At 38.3% G+C, this 24,182-nt stretch overlaps 1 protein-coding gene and 1 long non-coding RNA gene across 5 annotated transcripts in view; one reads left to right on the forward strand and one right to left on the reverse strand.

Moving 5' to 3' along the window:
- The window catches only part of LOC134534692 (esterase E4-like), a 46,154-nt gene extending 30,935 nt beyond the window's left edge, over positions 1 to 15,219 (reverse strand). The window contains exons 1-2 of one of the 2 annotated variants that reach the window (XM_063373168.1): positions 15,054 to 15,219; positions 4,032 to 4,357 (exon numbers count right to left, since the gene is read on the reverse strand). In XM_063373168.1, coding sequence (XP_063229238.1) covers positions 4,032 to 4,357; positions 15,054 to 15,069 — 342 coding nt within the window. In that variant the 5' untranslated portion in view covers positions 15,070 to 15,219. The remainder of the gene's footprint in view (positions 1 to 4,031; positions 4,358 to 15,053) is intronic. The other variant, XM_063373167.1, reaches the window with a different exon arrangement.
- Positions 1 to 24,182, forward strand: part of LOC134534694 (uncharacterized) — a 68,045-nt gene that overhangs the window by 28,583 nt on the left and 15,280 nt on the right. The gene's annotated exons all lie outside the window — the stretch shown is intronic.

Below are 24,182 nucleotides of genomic sequence, written 5' to 3' on the forward strand. Positions count from 1 at the left end.
ATAACCTCTAAAATGTTCATGTACAAAGCAATCCATACATACAGACCAAGTGTCTCCGGACCACGAGACCGGCTCATGAACAATGTCAGACGTATAGGCTAGTCATTTCCGGACCTCATGACCTTCTTCGTCGTTAGCTAATTACAGTCAATTAGATCGTCGTGAAATGTTTTATACAGACTAAAGGACCAAGAGACCTTGAAAAATATTTTACCAAGACCAAGAGGTTTTGAACTAGTAAATATTTCACTACAGATTTTACTACGCACGATCAACGAAAAAGGAAGCAAAATCGGAAGCACATTCGAAAAAAGAAAGCACAATCACTGAAAAGGAAGCATGATCGAAAGCACCATTAAAGAAAAGGAAGCACAATCAACAAAAAGAAAGCACATTTTGGAAGCACCATCAACAAAAAGGAAGCACATTTTGGAAGCACCATCAACCAAAAGGAAGCACATTTTGGAAGGACAATCTACCAAAAGGAAGCACAATCAACCAAAGTAAGCACATTTAACGAAAAGGACGCGCATTTGGAAGCACAATAAAAAAAGGAAGCTGTGTTACGAGAACTAAGTCTTAGTTATAAATCAGAATACAAGAAATGAAACATTAAATTTTTACTTAACATATTTTATTTATTTCTCAACATTATACAAATGCAAGTAAAACAAGCCATTATCGTATGTAGCCAGCTTCCCTTAGTTCTTTGAGTATGAAGTATATTTCTTTGATGCACGAATAGTTTCCTGCACAAGGCGAGCCATGTAGCCTTAGCCGGTCAAACAATATGTTTGGATCTTTCCATGATGTGTAATCAATCTCTTCTGCTACCATCTTCCTTGCATGTTTATTATACTTTTAATATCACTATCGTCCCAGTGATCATAAGAAGTTTTATCAGATTTATTTATTATAACGCGACGTTTCCATCGTTTCGGTCTCGACACCGTCACAGTCTTCGATCTTGTCAGCTTTATGTGCTTCATCACAGTCGATGCCTTTGTCAACAGCCTCAGAGTCACTGTAGCCATCACCGTAGAAGGCATCGTCTTCACCCAGATTACCGTAAGAATTCGATATCGATAATGTCGAAGTGTCTTCATCGTCTTCATGCTTCATTTTTACAAAGTAGGAAAGATCTACTTGAATTGGGCTTGAATGTATTCTCACTTTTCACATTAAGGATTCTTCCATTGTCTTCATTCTTTCATAAATCATCAACGTCCTTCATTTTAAGTTCTTTTGTCGAGATCGGAAGAGCCACGAACATAATCTCTCCCAAGACAAAGAAAATTATTGTCGTAATGCAAATCACTCTTCTTTAGACTAGTAGATCGATCGTTGTCCTCTAGCTTGTACGCAGGCTTGGCGTTACAAGTACTGCCATGTCTTTTTAAGCTCTCTCTTCGCGTAAACGACTTGCTACATCTAACACAACTTATATTGCGTAGTGGATTTTTAACATAGTCATTATTCTCGTGTTGTCTTCCATTCCTTCTCAAGATAAATTCTTTGCTGCAAATATTACACCTGTTTCCTTCCGATACAGCGACAGACACCGAATCAGGATTCATATTAGTTACTGAGACTAATGCTAGATGCAAACTGAGAGTTTTAAATTAGATCCATTACTTAAATAGAATTTTTTTAATATTTCATCAGCGAGAGTTACGTTATCTCATACAAAAGAACTTGTTGTAAGTAGTCCCGATTTTTGTCAACAGATGACGCCACGAGTTGCTTGCAGGTAAATTTCATTTAATTCTTTTATGTGGGATGTGGGATGTGGGATGCTCACTAACGATAGCAAAAGAAGGAAGGCTTCGTTAGATAACAAGGAGAAGGAAGTTCGTCTTGCATGTTAGTGCTTCTCAGTTGTTTCATGGCTAATTATTTGACTGAGGAATGGATGTTTCATTTTTAATTTCAAATGATAAAAAATGTTGTGAGACACAACACAAGGCTACGAGGCTTTGAGGATACATGGCTCCAACAGGCTACAATAGCTCCAGTCAGCGACGTGAGTTAAGTTATCTCATACAAAATAACTTGTTACAAGTAGTCCCGATTATTAGCATGAGCATGTGATGTCGTCATGTGTTGTGTTGAGTCATAATGTATTTATTTATTTTATGTGGGATGCGGGATGCTCACTAACGATCGCAAAAGGATGGCTTCGCTAGACACCAAGGACAAGGAAGTTCGTCCTTCATGATAGTGTTTCTCATCCGTCTTATCACATATCGGACTGAGTAATGATTTTTTTTTAATTACACCTGATAAAAATATTACAAGTGCTGTTTTAGTAGCAGAAATTCACAATTTAATTGCAACTCTGTATAAAATGGCATGTCTCATTAGGTAAACAATCCTTTATGTAGAGATCGGTTTCTCAGAAATAACCAGAAGCACTTGGAGAAACCACGGGAATAAACAGGAGCACGCGGATAAAAACCATCAAAATATTGACAAGAATAATCGGGAGTTCACGGAGAAAACCATCATTATACTGACAAGAATAATCGGGAGCACTCGGAGAAAACCATCACACGTTTTACAAAACAGAAAATCACAGAAAAAATTTATAGTAAAAATTAAAAAAATCGAAAAAAATACAAAATATTGTGGCTTGTGCTAGAACTCTATCCTTGTTCTACAAATGAGAAGTTAATCAATTACGGTTTTTCAAGATTGCGGCAGAAACGAAAAGTGAAATATTTATAGAATCCAATATGTCGGCCATAACTACAAGTGTAACCGTGACATCGTACTCAACCAAGATGGCGGGCGTAACGAAACATGCAACATTTATAGAATCCAAGATGGTGGCCGTAACGATATTTGCAATGGTGTTTTAAAGAGTTTTTATTAAAATTTAATAATTAATTTTTTTCATTATAATCGGTTAATAAATAAAGATTTTCAAGATGGCGGTCGTAACGGAAATTGCATCGGTGACATCATAATCCTAGATGACGTCAGAGGCTTATCGGAGGCTGTATACATGGATGCTTAAGCCTCTTTTAGGAATTTGTGTTCTTTCTAAGGCAAAAATATTTTGAGGTTTTTCGAAATCCTAATTTTTGAGGAATAAAACGAGATTTTTTCCCTCAAAACGGGAATTTTTGAGTCATTTTGAGTCATTTTGGAGGAATTTTGAGAAATGTTTGAGTTCAAGATGGCCGCCGTGACGTTAGAGAGGTCGGTCATGGACCCAGCTCCCGGATACAGCGCCTGCCGCCTGTGCCAGTACCGCCATTTACATACTACTTACAAGGTTTTTTGAACCATCCAATAAAATAATAATTTAAGGCTATAAAGTTTGCCGTGGACATAGCTGTAAATGTGAACTATGTGTATCGCATAACTTGTATATTAGCAATAGACTTGTAGTTTCGTTTTGGTAGTGCTGTCATAGTAAGGTCATGCATAAAAAAATGTGAGTTTTTCAGTGCTCGCCAGTGATGTGCAACATTGAGCCTTGGCAACGAGCAAATTAATGTGTTCTAATGTTGCAAGGAACTCATAATACGAAACTTGGACGCAGATTTCAACGTCGAATTATTTAAAATAATGTTGAGCGTGATAAATATAACCTAATTATTGTGTTTTCAACTACACTTCAGAACGCGGATCACACGTAATTTCCGCACCCACCGCTAGAATGTGCTACCGGAGCAGCTACGTCTAATATAGACGGACTTGAAAAAATACGAAAGCCCGGTTTTTGACCTGATTTACTTCAAGGAATTTTATTAAAATACTGCCCATCTTGTTAAAAATTCATTTAACAGTTGGAACCATAAAGTTTCCCTTTGGCTTTGTGAACTTTGGTTCGCGCCATCCGCCACAAATCGCAGCACCATGGTGGTTACATATTTCCGTTCCTTAACTTCCGTCGCATTCACAAGATAACTCGCACAAAATGCCCTTTACCAATGGTTTCCCCCTACTCCTTCCCCCTCGTGCTCCTTTCAACAGTTCTTGCCAGTATCATTTATTCCGTGCGCGACGCCTGGTCCACCCACCTTGAACCTGAGCTCCCCCAGCGGCGGCTCGGCGAACCTGACGCCGCGGAAGGCGTAGATGTTCCTGCCGAGGCGGGACTGCATGACGCTGCCCTTGAGGCGGCCTTGCGCGGTCCTCACCACCGGCTGGTCGCCGGCGGCCTCGCGATGTCGCGCTCCGCCGCCGCCGCCGCCGCCGCCGCCGACGACTGCCAGAGCCAGCACCACCACCGTGGCGCTCCGCATCGCTGGGCGTCGCAGGAGCTTCTGCTGCTCTCGCCCGGCTGGCTTCTCTGCCCGGCTGCCTCCCCACTCCTCTCGGCAGGCGTCATGATTCAGTGGCTCTGCTGGTTTATTTATCAACCGGAAAACTCGACAATTGCCGTAGAGTATCGTCTTCCCATTGTACAGTCTCCGTACGAATGGTGAAACCAGTGATTAATGTTTATTTTATTCGTACAAATTGTATCATATGCACCATAGACTTAGATCCGGGGGGAGCAGCCCCCCCCCCTCCCCCAGAATCAAAAAACCAGCATAATAGTAACTGTAAAATGGGGATGATAAATGTTATCCCCACCCCACCCCCAGTTCCGAGGGAATCCTACAGATTTTTGACCAAAAATTTCCATCTTAAATTTACCAATAATGCTAAAAGTTATCCAGTGAATTTCGTAAGTTTACGGGTGTTGAATTCTCTTCCTTCCAACACGAATATACAATTATAATCTTATTTTATAATTTAAAAAAAAATTTAAAACTGGTTGAATCTTCAACAAGAATACCTTATATTTCCGCGCGCGTGTTAACCTTGTTTATAACGAAAACACAGAATTTGGAAATCGGCATCCGGGCGTAGTTTATACGAAGATTCAGTCATCTGATATTAAGAACTATTCGTTTATTTTAGGTTAATTCTTCGTTAAAAAGTCCGTAAATTTACATCAATTTCGAACAGTGTGATGCTATAGTTACAGGATATGTTTCACATGTCTCCCTTCCATATCGACAGAGACACGTTGAGTCTCTTCTGTCGGACTCCGGGCCATAGCTGCTAGCACCTGTGTTGACGCTCAACCATCTGCTGCCGTCTTTGGTCTTCCAGATCTGCTTGCATCGGCGTCAAAACCTGTCGCTTTGAATTTCCTGATAAGTTTTTCCACGGTGTCACGTGTTATCTGTTCTGTGCGTTGCATTGAAAGTACGCGTTACATCACGGGCCAACAAAATAATGTAAATCCGTTTTTCCTTCGTTGGTGGCATCTTTTTTCAATCTTTTCACCTTCCTAAAAACTAAAAATAAATTGATCACCGCTTTCACCATTTGTATGAAGACTTATTACTCATCATTAGAGACCTGCAAAATTCGCGTATTCATTCGGTGATAGGCTAGAATTCAAACACATATACCTCTTAGATAATTTTGCTATTGGCTTACTGTTCATCTTGGCGAATCTCAACCAATTATAAACCCTCAAGCAAAGAAGGATCGAATCACAGACAAACCAGCTGAGATGACTTACAAGTCAACAACCAATGAACTTGCTTTATTTGCCCAGTGTACAGGAGAATGTGCAGTGTATCCTGAAGGCATTCGAAACCGCGAATTTTGCAGGTCTCTACTCATCATGTAGTTACTTAAACTCAAAGATATTTGACTAATTGTCGCTTTATGCTAATTACACCAAGCGTTCTAGCTAATGTGAACATAATGAAAATTATTTCTTACAGTCATCCGTGTCAGCAAAATTCCACTAATACATAATTTGTCTTACACCTGTTATTAATTTCAGTAGTTTAGTATTTTTACGCTTTCTATGCTGAAAGAAAACACAATTTAATTTTAATAAAATTGAGAGTGAGTATTTCAGTTCTCGCCAAATATGTGTAACATCTAACCTCGGTAACGAGCATATTCGTGTGCTCTCATGTTGCAAATACACGTATAATTCGAAACTCGAACACGAAATTTAACATGGAATTCTTTAAAATAATTACGTGTGTGATAAGTTAGCGCAAATTGTGTTTTCAACTACATTTATTGACGGGAATCACACGTAGTTTCCGCACCCGCATCGAGAATTCGCTACCGGAACAACTACGTCGTCTATTGAATCTTTCCATTTGCAGACAGAAATTTTAAACTATATAATTAAACGGCTCCGATAAAAGCGAAAAAGACTTGAAAAAATACTAAACTCCGGCTTTTGACCTAATTTCGACAAGGATTTTAACTAAAATACTGCCCATCTTATTAAAATTCACTAAACAGTTGATACAATACTGTTTCCCTCTGTCTTTGTGATCTTTTATTCGCGCCATCCGCCACAGTTGGCAGCACCGTGGTTACACATCTCTGTTCTATGCGACTTCGTTCTATTCACGAAAGGACTCCTACCAAATGTCGTATACCGAGAGTTAAGATGTTACACATCAAAAACTGTTCAGATAAGCTTGGCAGCACTGTTGTTATTTATTTTTTCTTGTGTAGCCTCTTGGTAAAAAAAGGGGGGGTTTTCTGCACCGCTACCACTGTCTCACCCGACGTGGACAGTCTTGCCCTCCGTGCGGCGCAACTACTACTCTCCTAAGGCGTTTCTTCCACGAGGACATTTTAAGGCCTTGTCACACTGTCAATCTTCCAACACATTCTAACGAAGTTGGTCTTTTAATGTGGCTGAGTTACGGACACCACCTAAAACGTCACTAGCGCGGAAATATTCACATAAAATATTTTCTATATAGGATGGGTTCGAAAAATTTCCTTGATGTCTGACGGAATCAGCCAATCAGAATCGTACCCAGAGAAAACGGGAATGGTGGTCGTTTCCGGTTCGACGAACCTTTAAGATGGTGAAGAATACGTGGGAGAGCAAAGAAATTATGAAGGTAAAAAAAAATAACGAAATTCATCTGGGAGCTCAGGTGGCTTTTATTGGAATTTACTTGTGGAATTTATACTCGCGTTGCCTTCAGCAACGAAGTTGCAACAACAGGAAACTAGTGGTCGGCAAAGTGCATGTCGTCGTGAAAGACGTTTTCCTGCTTCCTGTACGCATAGCCGGCATTGCAACAGCGCTTATTCCCAACTCTTTCCGAACCAAACAAACTAGATCTTAGCTGCACGTGGTTAAATTTCACTCACTCGTTGCCTGGCGCAGGCCTCATATCCAAGCACATATACTTAAATATCCCGGTTTTTAATCCGGTGACATTCTATATCCCATCTTTTAAATTATACCACGTTAATAAAAGCACAGTCTATTAATTAAAGTCATATATGTGTATGTAATATTTACAGTTTCGCATTACTGACGTGAGATAAATAACAATCGTGGGTATATTTCAAAAAATGACGAAGTCGTAAAGTGGAAAAAATGTGATTAAACTACCTTCTGCCAGTATTTCAACTCAATTGATTGTGAATAAAAATATATAAATGCTATTAAGACCAAGTCTAAATACTTAAAACATTGTTCGATAAAAATTGACTGAGTCAACTTAGTTTTTGTCCTTTTTTTTTCGTGGTCGGTCACTTTTTTGCAGTACTCCCACGATTGGTGGCAATGTATTTTTACTATAGTTTAGTTTTTTAGACCAATCAAATTATTTATAGGTATATATATTACCCACAGTACAAAGAGACGACAAGAATTCTGCAGAGAAAATTATTTTTAACAATTAATTTCAAAATTGTTTGCCAATATTACACACCGTATAATTTATGTAATTAGAAATATTTTGAACATATGAAAGTAATTGACAAAGACTCTCCCATAAGAACGCCACTGCTCTATGCCAACTTACTTTCTTCCCTTTCCCCTTCATCACCATCAACATTTTCAAATAAGAATATTTATATCTAACCATCGTAAACTCTATTACGAGAACTTTCGACTGTTTATCTAATCATCATCCTGTCAGTTGTTTCTTAGCCTGGTCACAGCATTGAATGGTCACAGTCGTTGTTTATGGAGCTTGCCACACACCATCAACTCAGTGTTTATGTTATTAATGGAGTACGTCCCGTCAAAGACATTTTTTTAAATTACGTTTTGTATTGTTAAAATTGTTATACTTTTTGGCTAAACAATCACAAAATTTAAATTTAAAAAAAAAGCATCTCAATTACGTACTTTCCGAAAAATTAGATACCGTTCAGTAGTATGTAAATGACGGTCCGAGATCAGGCTTCAGGCTGTGGTGCCGGTGCCGGTGTCCGCCATCTTGGATTGTGACGTCACGACGGCCATCTTGGATGGTTGTGACCTTGACCTTTGACCTTGACCTTGAATTTGATCCTCAAAAATCGCCAAAATCCGCCAAAATTGGGCAAAATTTGCCCAAAATTCCTCAAAAATCGCCAAAATTTCCATTTCTGTGGAAAAAAAGTTCCGCCAAAAAATATCAAAAAATTACACAAATTAAAAATTTCTCATTTCGAGGGAAAAATTTCCCGTTTCGAGGGAAAAATTCCCGTTTTTAGTCCTTAAAAATCCCAGCGGCTGAAAATTCCTAAAACTGGCTTAAGCATCCTTAACTCAAGCCTCAGTTAAGCCATTTCTAGGAATAAGGATACCATGACCGCCATCTTGAATTATGACGTCATCGTTGCAATTTCCGTTACGGCCGCCATCTTTAAATTTATTATCCGGTTTATAATGAAAAAAAATTTAAAATTCATAAAACAAATTAAATAATAAAATTTTTAATAAAATATTTAAAAAACAAACATTTACGACACGGAGCTCGGAGTCCTCGGTTCGAACCCGACGAGTGCAAAAAAAATAAAAATGGCGACCGATCCTTCCCCCGAGGTGGCTGCAGGCATACTGACTCCCACCACTTTTTATCATCATCAGGTATGACGTCATGGCCGCCATCTTGTCTTCGATGCTGGAAGCCATCATCATTGTATCGTCGGCTAGAGTGCGCCGATGACATGTTAGTTTAATTCGTATCCGCAAGAGTGCAGTAATCATTTATTACTGTGACATCCGCCATCTTGTCATTTGGCCGCCATCTTGAAAATCCGTAATTATTTAGCTAGAAATTCGGGAAAAGTTCCAAAATTCATTAAATAAATCACTCATTAATTTACATATTGATTCGATCGATTCCCGTCCTCGGTTCGATACCCGATCGTTGCAATAATGTTTAATCTTATGTAAAAAAAATAATTTAAATAAACCATGTTCAACATTCTTAAAGAGACTTTAAATCCTCTACTACCACCATCCTATCAGACATCAAGACCACCATATTGGAAATGTGTAATTTTAATGCTAGAGATCCGGGAAAAAGTTCAGAAATCATTAAATAAATTTCCGATCAATATACTGATTAATTAGATCGACTAAGATCCTTGGTACGATCTAGGATGATGCAAAAAAAAATTAAATATATCATCAGTTTAACATAATAGTAACAGGTTCGAGGAATTAAACACCGCAAGTTCTTTTACAAACATAATATTTATTACATAATTTCTATTCTACTACAGGATCACTTACGAAAGCCAACAATCTTATAATCATTTAGTTCCGCAGCGGTGTGAAATGACTAATTCTTAGCTCCAATCGGTTTATACTAGACAGAGTCCAGCCAGAACCTTTACAGACATAGTCCACCTCTTCTTGACAGAGTTTCTGGATACCGTTTTTAACAGTTTGCTTCACATCGTTAGAACTGTAAATTACTGCAGCAGATGTCTTGAATGCACACTTCTTCACTTCGTCATCGAACGGATATGGCTTTCCATATATACAGTCCAACCACAAGTTATATTTCAAAGGTCCGTTTGTTGCTACATCATCAGTAAGCTGATTGATTATCTTCTGTCTGATATCGTCAAGAAAATTACAAATGTCCTTCGACTCACCGAACGTATTTAGATAATAGTAGTCTTTCAACGTTCCACGAAATGCAGACTGCGCCAAGTAGAAGCCATTATCGTTCACTTGTAATGCTACGAACACAGTCTTAGGTTTAGTTCCATGTTCAGACGTCATAACAATCGGTTGCTGGGCATCTGTTTTTTTGGTTGTACGCTTTCGTGTCTCCAATCTAAAGCGAGGAGTCGAAATGTCGGCAGGTAGTTCAGCAGTAGGAGCACAGACTCCACCTTTACATTTTTTCGCATGATGTCGCAAACTGTCAATTCGAGTAAACCATTTAAGGCACTCATCACATCGAAACTTCATGCGAGAAGGATTCTTCGCGCATTTGCTCCGCTCATGTCTTCGTGCATCATGGTAAAATGCGAACGACGTATCACAGTAGCTGCAAGGATACCGTGGTGATGAAGACGATCCTTTCAGACCCGATCCAGATACAGGCGTTGCAACAGTAGTACCATTTCCAGGCATTCTCTTATGCACATCGATGCATCGTTGTTGCGCCGAAACCTTTACTTTCTGCCGCACAGCAGGACCTTTGCATGCCTTCATGTGCGTTTTCATATTATCTTTTCTGGCAAACTGCTTATGACATTTCTCACAAACAAACATTTTACGATATAGGTTCTTGACACATTCGCTCCTCTCGTGTCGCCGAGCATTGCTGTTGTTTGAGAAAATCTTGTCGCAGTAACAGCACCGATGTTCGCTAGTTGTCAAATCAGCATCCATTGAAGTCTCCATCGAGGTCGTATCGTCGATCGTCGTGGTTTCCTGCACATCCAGCTCAGTAGTTATTAAGCTATATTCTGCTGGTGGTATCACATCTATTGAAATCTCCTCCAATGTTGACGTCGTCGTCGTTGCCAACGAGATCTGCTCCACCATTGTCGTCGCTGACGTCAAGGTTCCCGTAGACGATGGTACAACATCCATCGAGTTCGACGTTAAAGTCGGTAAAGATGCCATCGAGTTCTCAAGAACAGGTAATTACGCGACTTATGCACCAGATGAAATAATCTAGGTGATCCTTACACCGTCGACGACAGTAACAAACTGACCGACCTGCTGTCTAGGACTCGCTTATATACATGCACCGGATGGAATAATACGCTAGTCAAATCAAGAATCATTTACAATAATACTAGAGTCAAAACAACATAAAAAATAAAAGGACCAACAACGAAAAGGCAGCACATTCGGAAGCACCGACAACGAAAAGGCAGCACATTTAGAAGCACCGACAACGAAAAGGCAGCACATTTGGAAGCACCGACAACGAAAAGGCAGCACATTTGGAAGCACCGACAACGAAAAGGCAGCACATTTGGAAGCACCGACAACGAAAAGGCAGCACATTTGGAAGCACCGACAACGAAAAGGCAGCACCGACAACGAAAAGGCAGCACATTTGGAAGCACCGACAACGAAAAGGCAGCACCGACAACGAAAAGGCAGCACATTTGGAAGCACCGACAACGAAAAGGCAGCACCGACAACGAAAAGGCAGCACATTTGGAAGCACTGACAACGAAAAGGCAGCACCGACAACGAAAAGGCAGCACCGACAACGAAAAAGCAGCACATTTGGAAGCACCGACAACGAAAAGGCAGCACCGACAACGAAAAGGCAGCACCGACAACGAAAAGGCAGCACCGACAACGAAAAGGCAGCACATTTGGAAGCACCGACAAAGAAAAAGGCAGCACCGACAACGAAAAGGCAGCACATTTGGAAGCACCGACAACGAAAAGGCCGCACCGCCAACGAAAAGGAAGCACATTTGGAAGCACCGACAACGAAAAGGTCGCACCGCCAACGAAAAGGAAGCACATTTGGAAGCACCGACAACGAAAAGGAAGCACCATCAACGAAAAGGCCGCACCGACAACGAAAAGGAAGCACATTTGGAAGCACCGACAACGAAAAGGCAGCACCGCCAACGAAAAGGAAGCACATTTGGAAGCACCGACAAAGAAAAGGCAGCACCGCCAACGAAAAGGAAGCACATTTGGAAGCACCGACAACGAAAAGGCAGCACCATCGACGTAAAGGAAGCACATTAATTTGTCATTGACTCCAATATTCATTGGCTCCAATATTCATTAGCTCCAATATTCATTGGCTCCAATATTCATTGACTCCAATATCCATGAGCTCCAATATCAATTGGCTCGAATTGCTCCAAAAGGTTCCATCAGCCTTTTGGCTCCAACAGTTTTTTGGCTCCGATAGTCATTGGCTCCAATAGTCTTTGGCTACAATATTCATTGGCTCCAATAATCATTGACTGCAATATTCATTGGTTCCAATATTCATTGGCTCCAATATTCATTGGCTCCAATATTCAATGGCTCCAATATTCATTGACTCCAATATTCATTGGCTCCATCAGTCATTGACAACTACAGTCTTTTGGTCCCAAAAGTCTTTTGGCTCCAAATATATTAGGCTAGAATTCTTCGAGTCTAAGAGACTATGAGACCACATGGTTACAGAACTACGTGACTACGAATCTTCAAGTTTACGAGACTGCGAGGCTACAGAGCTACGAAGCCTCTAGTACACAGGTTTACGTGACTGCGAGGATACAGGACTACCAGTCTGCATGAGTACTTGACTACGAAGCTACTCGTCTACAAGGCTACAATTACAGCATCTGTTTTCGTCAGAATTTTCTCTTTTGCTCCAACTGCACCACCAGCATTATGTTATAAGATTACAAGGCCGCCTGCTTACATAGCTTCAAGTCTACGAGGATACTTGGATACGTAGCTTCAATTCTACGAGGTCCTAAGACTTCATGACTACGCGACTTCGAGCCATGAGGTTACGAGATTACGTGACTACGAATCTTCATGTTTACGAGACTGCGAGGCTACAGAGCTACGAAACCTCTAGAAAACGAGTTTACGTGACTGCGTGGATACAGGAATACAAGTCTGCATGAGTTCTTGACTACGAAGCTACTCGTCTGCAAGGCTCCAATTGACACATCTGTCTTCGATGGAATTTTCTCTTTTGCTACATCTACACCATCAGCATTATGTTATAAGATTACAAAGCTACTTGCTTACGTAGCTTCAAGTCTACGAGGCTCCAATACATCATGACTACGAGACTACGAACCATGAGGTTACGAGACTATGCGATTGCAAGTCTTCAAGGTTACGTCATCGCGAGGCTATAGGACTACGAAGCTTCCAGAACGCATGGTTACGAGAATGCATGACTAATTGACCGCATGGCTACGAAACTTTATGTCTCTAACTGACTACAATAGCACTATTCAGTGGTGAGAGTTAATTTATTTCATGCAAAGGTACTTGCTGCAAGCAGTTCCGCTTTACAACATCAGATGACGTCATGTTTTGCTTGCAGGTAAAATAATATTTATTTATTTTATGCGGGATATGGGTTGTTCACTATCGGTCGCATAAGAAGAATGGCATCGATAGTCTTCAAGGAGAAGGAAGTTCGTCCTTCCTGCTAGTGCTTCTCAGATTTCTCACGGTCCGCCATCTTGGATTGCGACGTCACGGCTGCCATCTTGGATGGGTGTGACTTTGACCTTTGACCGAAACCGCAGGAATGATCGCAAGCACACGGATTAACCATCATAATATTGATAAGAATAATCAGGAGCACACGGAGAAAACCATCATAATATTGGCAAGAATAATCAGGAGCACACGGAGAAAAACGACACATGTTTTCTTTGATATCATAAAATTACAGGAAAAAAATATTTAAAAATAAAAATAAATTAATAAAAAAATTTAAAATAAAAACAAAAAATACATAAACTGATTCTGCTAGCTTGTAAACTTATCATTGTTGAGCAAAGATAGAGTTCTAGTACAAGCCAGGTTTAGACTTTTTGCAATATATTATAATGGTCAAAATACCTATTAAAGTAGTTATGATTAGTTTATCGTTCAACCCGTTTTATTTTCACTCCTTGCAGTAATAGTTGGTTACATAAAAATGTAGTACTTAAAATAAACGTTTTAGACAATATTGATAAATTTTAAAATAAAATATAAATAATTATTATACAGAAACTTACTCATATAAAAAGTATAAGTATAAGTATATGATAGTTATACTGGACTCACTCCTTCACAAAATCCTGGCTACGGTCCTGCCCTCTCCCCCTCCCCGCTTCCTGACCGCCTTTGGATGTGCCAACCATGGCGGTGAGAAGTAGGGATTTGGTGTGTACAAGCTTTGCCATGTTAATACTTCATAGAAAAACAATTTTTGGTTATAATGATGTTTAACGCTAATAATTTTTCAGATGTGTTTGTTTTGTGTTTGTTTATCTAGCAATATTCACTGCACGATGGCATCTTTACGATTCTTTTTAGCGAGATATTTTCTAGTTTTTAAACAAATTTATAGCATATTAGACTTTATACAGCTACGATCTGTTTCGCTATCCAATTGCTAACCGGTTGAATTCACATTCCTGGTTTAGGATCCCCAGACCAACTGTTTATACACTATACAATTCAAATGTCCTAGGTAATTATCTGTTTGTTTTTTTAAGTTATACTTTTTTTGCGCGTTATTAAAAATATAATGTGTGAATTTTTATTATGCGCCTGCGCCATGCAACGAAACTTTAACAGGATATAAAAAAAGCTAAATACTAAAAAAGGTTACATTCAAATGAAAATAATATATGTGAACTTTATTGATTGATTTTTAATACGGCCCATATCATTAAAAAAATATTGTGAATATTAGTGATATAAATTGTTTTCAAACTTTTTCAAGTGTATTTATATAAGTGAGGTTATGTTTCCGTATGTATGATTTATTTGCATTATAAATTATTACATTAAATTACATTTTATAAATAATTTAAATTAATAAATTATAATAAACATTCAGCATGTTTATTGATTTTCATTATTAATTAAATTTGATCTGGATTATTTTACTAAATTAAATAATAAATTTTGCACACGTGTTGAATACTGAGTATTTATTTAATTATTTTTTTTTTAATTTGATAGAATTTATACTTTACCAACCATATTTATAATATCACTCCAATCCTTTTATTATTTTGTTTCTATGGATTATTTGCATGCAAAATCAAGTTAGTTTTTTGTTATTACGCCAAGTAAGTATAACCTCCAAGCGCGTACATCAGGGGAGCGCCTGACTCGGGGCCGGCGGGAGGCTCGGCGAGGCCTGGAAGCGGCGGCGCAGGTCGGCTGGTCAAGCGGGTCACGCCCCACTTCGGGCGGTGCTTCCCCGAGCTGGCGAGCTGCAAGGTCGCGCTCGGCCGCCGGCAGCCTCGTCACGTCCAGCTGCCGGGTCAGCAGTATCGCTCTCGCGGACCACCAGTTATAATTTAAGAGGAATTAAATGAAACTCAGTTTTTTTATGAATATATATATATATATATATATATATATATATATATATTCGGTTAATCTTAAAATGATATTTTACATTTATCAAGTGTAAATAAATATTTACTTACTTAACATTTAATACATGGCCGAAGTAATCTGTGGCCCTTGCAACAGAGCCCAACCCTCAAGTCTACAGCGCTCACGAAGGCGCCTCACTCGCTCTGTTGATAAGTCCTGGAGCTCCTTTGACTCGGCACGGACCGGCCCGAGCGCCCTAGCCCTGTCCCGCCGCCTTTGGCGCTGAATGCTTCTGTGACTGCGCGCCGTTACCTCAAACAAGCAGTTTTAGAACGGTTTGTAAACCGTCAACCGGCACAACATTTCACTCGACAACTTATTTTTCTTCGTCTTCTTAGCTAACCTTTCAGAGCACCTCAATAGCCACACGACGACGCACAAGTAACTCGTGTAACCCTTTCCGTTGGGAAGTTATGACTAATTCTTTGCTCACGCCGAGTGAATTTCGAGGCTCTTTTTCAAACCACTTTTACGCTGAATGACGTAGGCGCACGATGGTGAAAGTGCACTTCCAGGCAAAGTACAGTGGTCTATTTTCCGTAAATATACAACCCTTGGCGATACAACCCTTGAATCCAAGGGCGCCCATATGATAATTAGTAGGGGGGGGCCAGACTTAGGGGTATGAAGTATTTTTAATATTTTGGAAGACTTAACTGCGGCTTGTTACTAGCCATAAAATAGTTCCAGTTCTGACCCTGTTAAAATTTTTTGTCCTGTTACTAAAATAATAGACCACAGTACTCATTCGCCATAAAAAAATCTTTATTGGCTACTTTATTAATTAAATATTAACTATTTTATTGAAACAAATGAATTTTTAGAAACACAAATGCAGGAATAGAGTCCTTATACTTTTGAAGCGTCTCGGGTACACGGATATCAAGAATACAGTCCTTCAACTAATTGCTCTCTTTACCCCTAAATAAATGTCGCGTACAAATTAAATTAAAATAATTATAAAGTTTAAAACGTGTTGATCAAAAGATTCAACTTTGGGAGAGAAACGATTTGAGTATGTTATCACAGTCAGAAAACAGTTGTTTTTAAATGTAACACCTGAACTACGCTTATAATTACAGTCAAAAATTGTTTCACAATTAAATGAATATTACTATGTTTCGATATGAATCATAATTGCTTATCATTTAAAATTAGCACAGATGGATTCAGTAGTAAAGCACAGAAAAAATTAGTTTATTATTAAACTAGACTATTTAACCAAACAGTATTTAGATGTTAAGGAATTAAGTGACACCAAAACCAATGAAAATAATCGAAAATTTCTAAATGCTGACATAACTCATATATCAGCTTTCCACAGAAGAGTTTAGTTCGGCGCAATTAATCCACACAAAACAACTGGACATACTATGTCGACGCGTATTTTAAGAATATAAGAAGATCCACATCGCAGTATAATTTTTTTTTTTCGTGTCGTGTGGTGCGGGCCCCCATTTGTGGTGCGGGCCCATAGGCTACAGCCTAGATAGCCTGCGCGTAAATACGGCATTGATAAACCCTTAAATAACATGTTCAGAACTTAACTTCAGAATTAAGAGTACATTAGAACCTCGATTTTACGGAGCCCGGACTGAACGAAGCCGCGATTTTACGAATACATTTTTTTCAGGAACCATCTAAAATTCGGAAAATTTGACACCAAAATATATTTTTAAAAAAATTAAAAAAAACACTATGAAAACATATAAAGATATTAATTTTTAATGCACAGCGTATTCATATTTTAAAGCTAATACAACAGCAATTTACCGTTAGTGAATATTGTATAAGTTATTGCGGCATCAAACTCAAAATCGAAAAGAAAAAATGGACTAGGTACACTTTATTTGTCGCAAAGTTCGAAATTTCTTAGATTGAAAAATTATGCCAAGGCTGTAAAAATATTTATTTTACCGCAAATGAACTATACTCAACATTCCTTACCCATTCCAACATTTCCAGCTCGTGAACATAGCAACTGAGCTTGAAACCTTGAGAAGCGTGAGAGAAAGAAACGATATTGAGTAGCTACTTCCTCTCTTTTCCGCTAATATCCAGCAACCCAAGCCATTAGGCATTATCTTGACAATTTTCGCATTAATTACCTTCGCTGCATCGGTTTCCCAGTAAAAAACGCTCAAAAATGGTATAAGTGACGCAGCAAGTAGACGTGACGAGCGGATTTTCAACTAAGCTTTTTTTTAACTTACTATACAAACAAATAATTCCCTATGGCTATCACAAATTCAAGGGCTTCTCGCACTAAAATGTACTGTGTTTTTAATGAATGTCTGTCGTTAAAGAGCAGCGTTTTTTTTCACCAAATAAGCCTATGATTAAAGACCGTAAAAATTCGCGGATTCCTTTCGAGACAGGCTGGAATCCAAACTCGTTTAGCTTAATGCTGCGTCAGTGATTGGACCGCAATTTACCTGAAGGACTCTGAGCCAATGGCAAACACTCAACAAAAGAAGTATCGAATCATAAGAATCGCAGTAAACAGTTTCCCCGAGTCGGTAGCCAATGACCATGTGATAGTTGCCAGAGTACATAGGAGAATCGTTTAGTCTATCCTAGTGGTCATTGAAACCGCGAATTTTTCCAGTCCCTACCTATGATCACTTTTATGAAACAGTACAGGTGTACACTGAACTGTGTGCTTGTTCTCCTCGATTATGTTACTAAAAGTGCGTTCATTAATATTTTTCAAGCTGATTTGTTAAAGATTAACTGATAAATATGATAAGGTGAAGTCCATAAAAATGCAAGGCAGGGAATTCTTCCAGCTCATCAACCCGACCCTGGATAGTCTCGTCTGTGTTCAGTCGTCTCTGGCAAGGAGTGGACAAGTTTGCAAACTCAAATATAAATTTATTTTAGTAACACGCGTCTTACGAAAAGGAAAGATATCCAAGAAAGGCATGTCGGACAACCTACTGTCACCACACAAAAGTTAACATGATGCAATGCGTGGTGCAACTGTGTTTAGTCGCTGTGATGTCGCTTTTATATCACTCGTGCAATGAAGCAAGTTGTGGAATGTTAAAAAAAAAAATAAGGGGAGGGCAGAGGGCAGACAGCAGTCATTGTTTTTACTATTTAATATTATATATATTCCGTTCAATAAATTATAACATGTATCTTCACAGGGTGGGGTGTTTGAAATTTTATGAAGATAACGATTTTACGAATGCAATCCAAGCGACTGTGAGCATACGTAAAATCGAGATTCCAGTGTAAATTGCTTTCGAGTCTACTGAAGGTAGCGGAATCCTTATCCCTTTAAACACTTTTGAAGGGAAAAAGTGGTTTTCCTCTAAATTAAAAATTCCAACATAAATTTTACGTTGTAGACTTTTCTGAACAATAATTCTTATTTGAGTAACTTTAAAGGTGTTAGCTTACCTTAAAAATTGTGAATATTCTGAGCGGATGTGACGAATGAGGAAAACTAAGAAACACTACATAATAACAATGGTTTTTATCTTTACACTTTTCACTTATTTATTTGCACTTAAGTTATTTATACTGACTGAATACACTAAACTAAATCTAGACCAGATGCATAAAACTGTAGGTAGACCTAAAGACTATTGAAAAATCTCTGTTTTGAGATGTTATTTGTGAACATACACATTATTATGACGAAAAAGTAGCAAAACATTTCGCCGTCTACAAGCACATGTCAACTGTCGCGTCGTCTAACTCTGACTGGTCTAAATCTGTTGTGTTGTGTTATCGCGCGAGCTTGGGTAGGAATACGAAGGGGAATGACTCGCCACGGGCGTTGCGCTTGAACAGCGTTTTCTCCCTGTACACAACACCTTATATCGCAGCAGCAGAAACTAATGCTTGAACTAACATAACAAATGAAATAGACATGTAAAAAACGATATACAATAATATCTTCGTGTTGAATCACTTCTACATAATACCGAATTTAAATAATTTTCTTTAAAGTAAAACACCTGACTACACTATATTTTTTTCCTTCCCTGAAAGCTAGGGGGGGGCCACGGCCCCCCCCTGCCCCCGGGTATGGGCGCCCTTGCTTGAATCACGAGATATATTAAAATATTTGGCGACAACAAAAGCGTTTCATCGCTAGCTCTGGCGGGACCTTAGTATGGAAACCTTTATTAAAACAAAAAAAAAGTTTACACGGGTTAATGGGAATTATCATCTACTGAAGTCGGTGAAGGCAGTATGTTGTTACAACACCTGCAATCACGAACTTCAAGGCAGTTGAGCTTGTTTTACACGACTGGTGTCAAGGCCCGTGCTATATGCAAAATCTATTTAATATGTGCCTATCCCAGCCCACAGAATGTATCGTAATAAAATGATGAAAGTAGTGTGGTGTGTTGAATTTAGTGAATGCTGTGTGAAATGCAATCTCACATAGTGAGCACACACAAACCCAGGAAATTAAAATCACATTTAAATTATAAAAAATAATAACTATTATAATTATTTAAGTTAAAATAAAAACATTTACTTTAATGTTAAAAGAGAACACACATCTCGCTTCTTTCAATATTAAATTATTCAGTGTTAATAGCAATACGTTTACATAAATTTATGCAAATAATTGAAGTCTCGCTTCATGTAAGATATAGTATTTAAGTGAGCTACCCTTGGATGCTTAGCAATACTTCAAGATTTAAGTGTGAAATTCTGGGTTATATGAATCAACACTCGAAAACACTTTCACTAAAGTGCTGCAAAATACTCAGGATTCGGTAGAGCTGTGAAATCTTCGTCACAGGTCCACCAGGTAGACAGTATAGACTCCAGGAAATGTCAGCTACAGTAATACAGGATGAACTAGAGCTACAACTATAGACATCAGGAATTTGGCTACAGCAACTCCTCCAGGTTGCTTAAAACTGCTAGGAATCTGGGACAATCTCACCAAAGACCATCTCTCGGATCAGGGTGTAGGATGATATCGGCGACTCGGCCGAACCTTCCAGAGTGGATTTTCGTAAACACTCGACGCGGAAGTTCACTACTGCTTCGAAGCCCTACGTCTGACGCTTTAAATGGCAGATGTCCTGAAATTTCACCTATATAGAAGACCACTAATTGGTCCGCGGTCGTCGCGAGGTCTTCTTGTATCCTGTGTGGGGTCCCGTGGGAATCGGGACCGCCCCACACACAGGAGACATCTTGCCCGATGTCCTGCTAAAAAGCGACACTTACCTACGCTTGTATTAGAAACTTCCGATTCAAACTGAGTAAGGCACCAAAGAGAAACAGTTCTATGGGAAATATTGAATGACATAATTTCAACCTGGCGAACTGTGTTCAGGTGTAAATTCAAGAATAATGTGTGCCTAGTGCAGGCTCAGCAACAAAAAGGAATGGTTCAATTATAGAAAAATAAATATAATGAACAAACTATGAGAATTTAAACTGCAAATAATGATTAATCAACATTTCTAATGATGGGTAGCTCGCTATAACACTAGAATAACATTAGTATGAAACATTATAATAATTAACATTAATATTTAAAAACAAATATCTGCAAAATAATCATAATAAACAACATGTAAGCATTTTGAATGGTTACAATGTTGAGAATGATAAAACTGTCCAAACCGCATTTGGTTGACTTAAGTAAGATTTTTCTAATACGAATATTTTTATTTAATTTATTTATGTCTCTGTACACGGCATTTGGTAGGATTAATTTCGTGAATATGGAACGGAAGTTGATGAACAGAAATGTGACACAAAGATGGAAGCCCCACGTGTAGCAACAAACCAAACGTATTGGTGTACCAAATAAAACGTAATAGTGAAACTACCCTGGAATATATTTGGTAAACTAAAATAGTCTTAGTAAAAAGTAACCCCAAGATTTTAAATAACTAAGAAAACTGGCGTTACACTATGGATACTGCAAGTTTCCTTTCCAACCCCCATTAGCCTGATAGCGCAGTGGTAGAATACGCGGTTGATGGGTAATACTTGACGTGGTTAAAACCTCGTCACTGGAAAAACTCTCTATTTACTTTTTTTTGAAGTGAAACGTTTTTACTGAGGGGTAAAAATTTTCGAGCGTTACGAAAATTCCGATCGCATGAGGGTAATTAGCTAAGTATGTGGTGAGGGAACTGGGAGAGAAGGGGAATAGGTAGGTACGTGGAGGAAGAACCGATAAAGGAGACGGTAGGGTATGGGAGAAATCACACAAAATACTTGAGCTCTTGCGTTCTTGCGCTCTTGTGCACACGCGTACTTGCGCACTTTCATGTGTGCGGTGGATGTCGCGCTATCCCCACTCCGGGGCCGTTGGTGTGGTCGGTGATCGCTGGAGCAGCCTTGAGCGGGCTCCATGTGGCGGCGTGCGGCTCAGGTTGAACCCCGCCGTGCTGCAGGGATAGGCGGGTCGCGGCGGTAGGGACCCGCCTGCGCCTGACGCCACCCCGACTTGAGGGAGTATTTTGACAGAGGGCAACATAGCGGGGTTTCAGCTTATTGTTGTGCACCGCGCCCGCCACGAGCCATATTCGAAAGAAAATATTGTTATTTCATGTATGAATTATTAATTTAATTAATTGTGTAAATCAGTATTGTTAAACAGTGTTATGTGAGTACTGTTTTAGTAGTATAACTAAATATTTCTGCTGGTATAATGCTTTTCACTCTTTAATCTGACATGGGTAATTATTTTTCACGAATTATTATTTGGTACACACAGTATTATAGTTGTGAGCCAACGAGTATGTAAAAATGTTAAGTTCAACTAAGAGGCGTGAATATTTCTCGATTGGATTGTAGCTGTGGTTGACTGTGGCTCAACAAAGTAGTATTGAGCTAGGTCCTATTCGTTGCAATGTTGTAACCTCACATGCCAGATACCTACCTCAGACTTCACACGTTCATTTGGACAATTAGTTAAGCTTCATAAACTACCTAATTATCGGCAAGCTTCAAGTTTAAAAATTATTTAAAATAAAGATTGTTTTAAATGTACGAGAAAAAATTTTAGTACTTATTTTATTCAAAGAATCTATAATTTATTTATTAATATGGAAAAGAGTTATTTCTATTGAGATTATATCCACGTCCTTACTATTCTCAATTATTATCTCTTGTTCTATTTAAAATATTAGTAATTATTTATCTCTATCTATAAATAATAAGCAAGACGTTTCACTTCAGTGATTCAGTATTGGATTATATCAAAAGTGCTCTTAGCAAATATGTATTAATAATCTTTATTATTTAACTTATTGCTACAATATTATTAAAAATATATATATATCAGTCTATTGGAATGGTTATTTCATACTAGGCAGGCCTATGGCCTAAATATAGGATTATAGAATTATAAGATTATATATATATAGAATTTAGGTTTATTAGGAAATGTATGTCCATGAATTTTCATAGGTATTAAATATAATAGTGCCACTATTCTTTATACTTTGTTATAATTTATAGTCATCGAACGTTTGCGAAAACTGTGTAGTTTACACTATTTAGTGAATTGGAACCAGATGGGCAGTAATTTAATAAAATTCCTTTTTGAAAATCAGGTAAAAATCTGAGATTTAGAATTGTTCTTAGTCTTTTTTCTTCTATATTGTAGCCGGTTATAATAGTTTAAAATTTCATTCTGTTTCGTACTGTTTAGTGCTGCTATCTGCGCGTGATGGTGGCAATCAACGTTTACGATTCAAGCAGGAAATTTTAGTTGCGGGTGGAGAAAATATATACTTGAACAGCTAATAATTATCATGCTGATATCAAGCTAATATTTATCGACATTGAACAGAACGACACTTTGTCGGTTTTCCTAAGGCCGGGTTTACAAACTAAGTAAGAAACATAATAACGCACATAACGCATATTATATGTTTATGCAACTTGAGAGCACATGACTTTACTCGTTACCGAGGATAGATGTTTTCAATTCACTTGCAAGTACTGAAATTACTCGCTCTCTCTCTCTCTCTCTCTCTCTCTCTTTCTCACACACACACATTAATATATATTCAAATCACTTCCCGATATAAATTGCTGTATCTTCCACATCGAAAAAAAATTCTATAGTTTATGCATAGGCGAAAACGTTTGGTTTTTGTGTGAAGAAGGGAGGTAGGGGAGGAGAATATGTTACAACCCAGTTAAATTGGGAGTCCGGAATTTTGGGGAAAAAACCGTTTAAGGGTAATTTTAACACACTTCTGTTGTCATATCAACAAATGTTAAAATAAACAGTAGCCGAAAAAAAATTCAAATAATTCCTTTTTACAAAAATAATTGAACCTATTTCAAAAGTCAGGTGTAGCCTCTCCCATAGGAGCGCCACTTTGTTTTTCTACAACATGAGATACTGAAAAGGTTTTTTTCTTTCCCCAAAAACTTATTTTAGTTCTTTGTCTTTAAAAGGTAACTGTTATAACTGACAAAAATTAAATTTAATCACTAAAAATGTCGAATGTATCTTAAAACTTTAAATTAAAATAAAAATAGTCAGTCATGGGGTCTGTCAACAAAAGTGAAAACTTAAAACTTTGTTTTTAAATGTGTAATATGACATCATTTCTACTTCAAATGTAAGTAAGAAAATGATTTTGGTATATCAGTACGATGTCAGCATGATATCATTAATCCTTACATCATATTTTAGTCACAACAGATGTCAGTGGTATGTAAAAATTACGTAAAAATTCATTACCTAGATATGACTTACCAGTGATGTCAGACCTAGGTCATGTATTCACGTGGTCAAATTAACTTCACTTACTGCTACTACAGCATGTCGGTGTTGCGAACTCACAAGCTTTTACCCATGTACACA

This window comes from Bacillus rossius, chromosome 8 (genome assembly GCF_032445375.1).
Source record: "Bacillus rossius redtenbacheri isolate Brsri chromosome 8, Brsri_v3, whole genome shotgun sequence".
Classification (NCBI taxonomy): Eukaryota; Metazoa; Arthropoda; class Insecta; order Phasmatodea; family Bacillidae; genus Bacillus; species Bacillus rossius.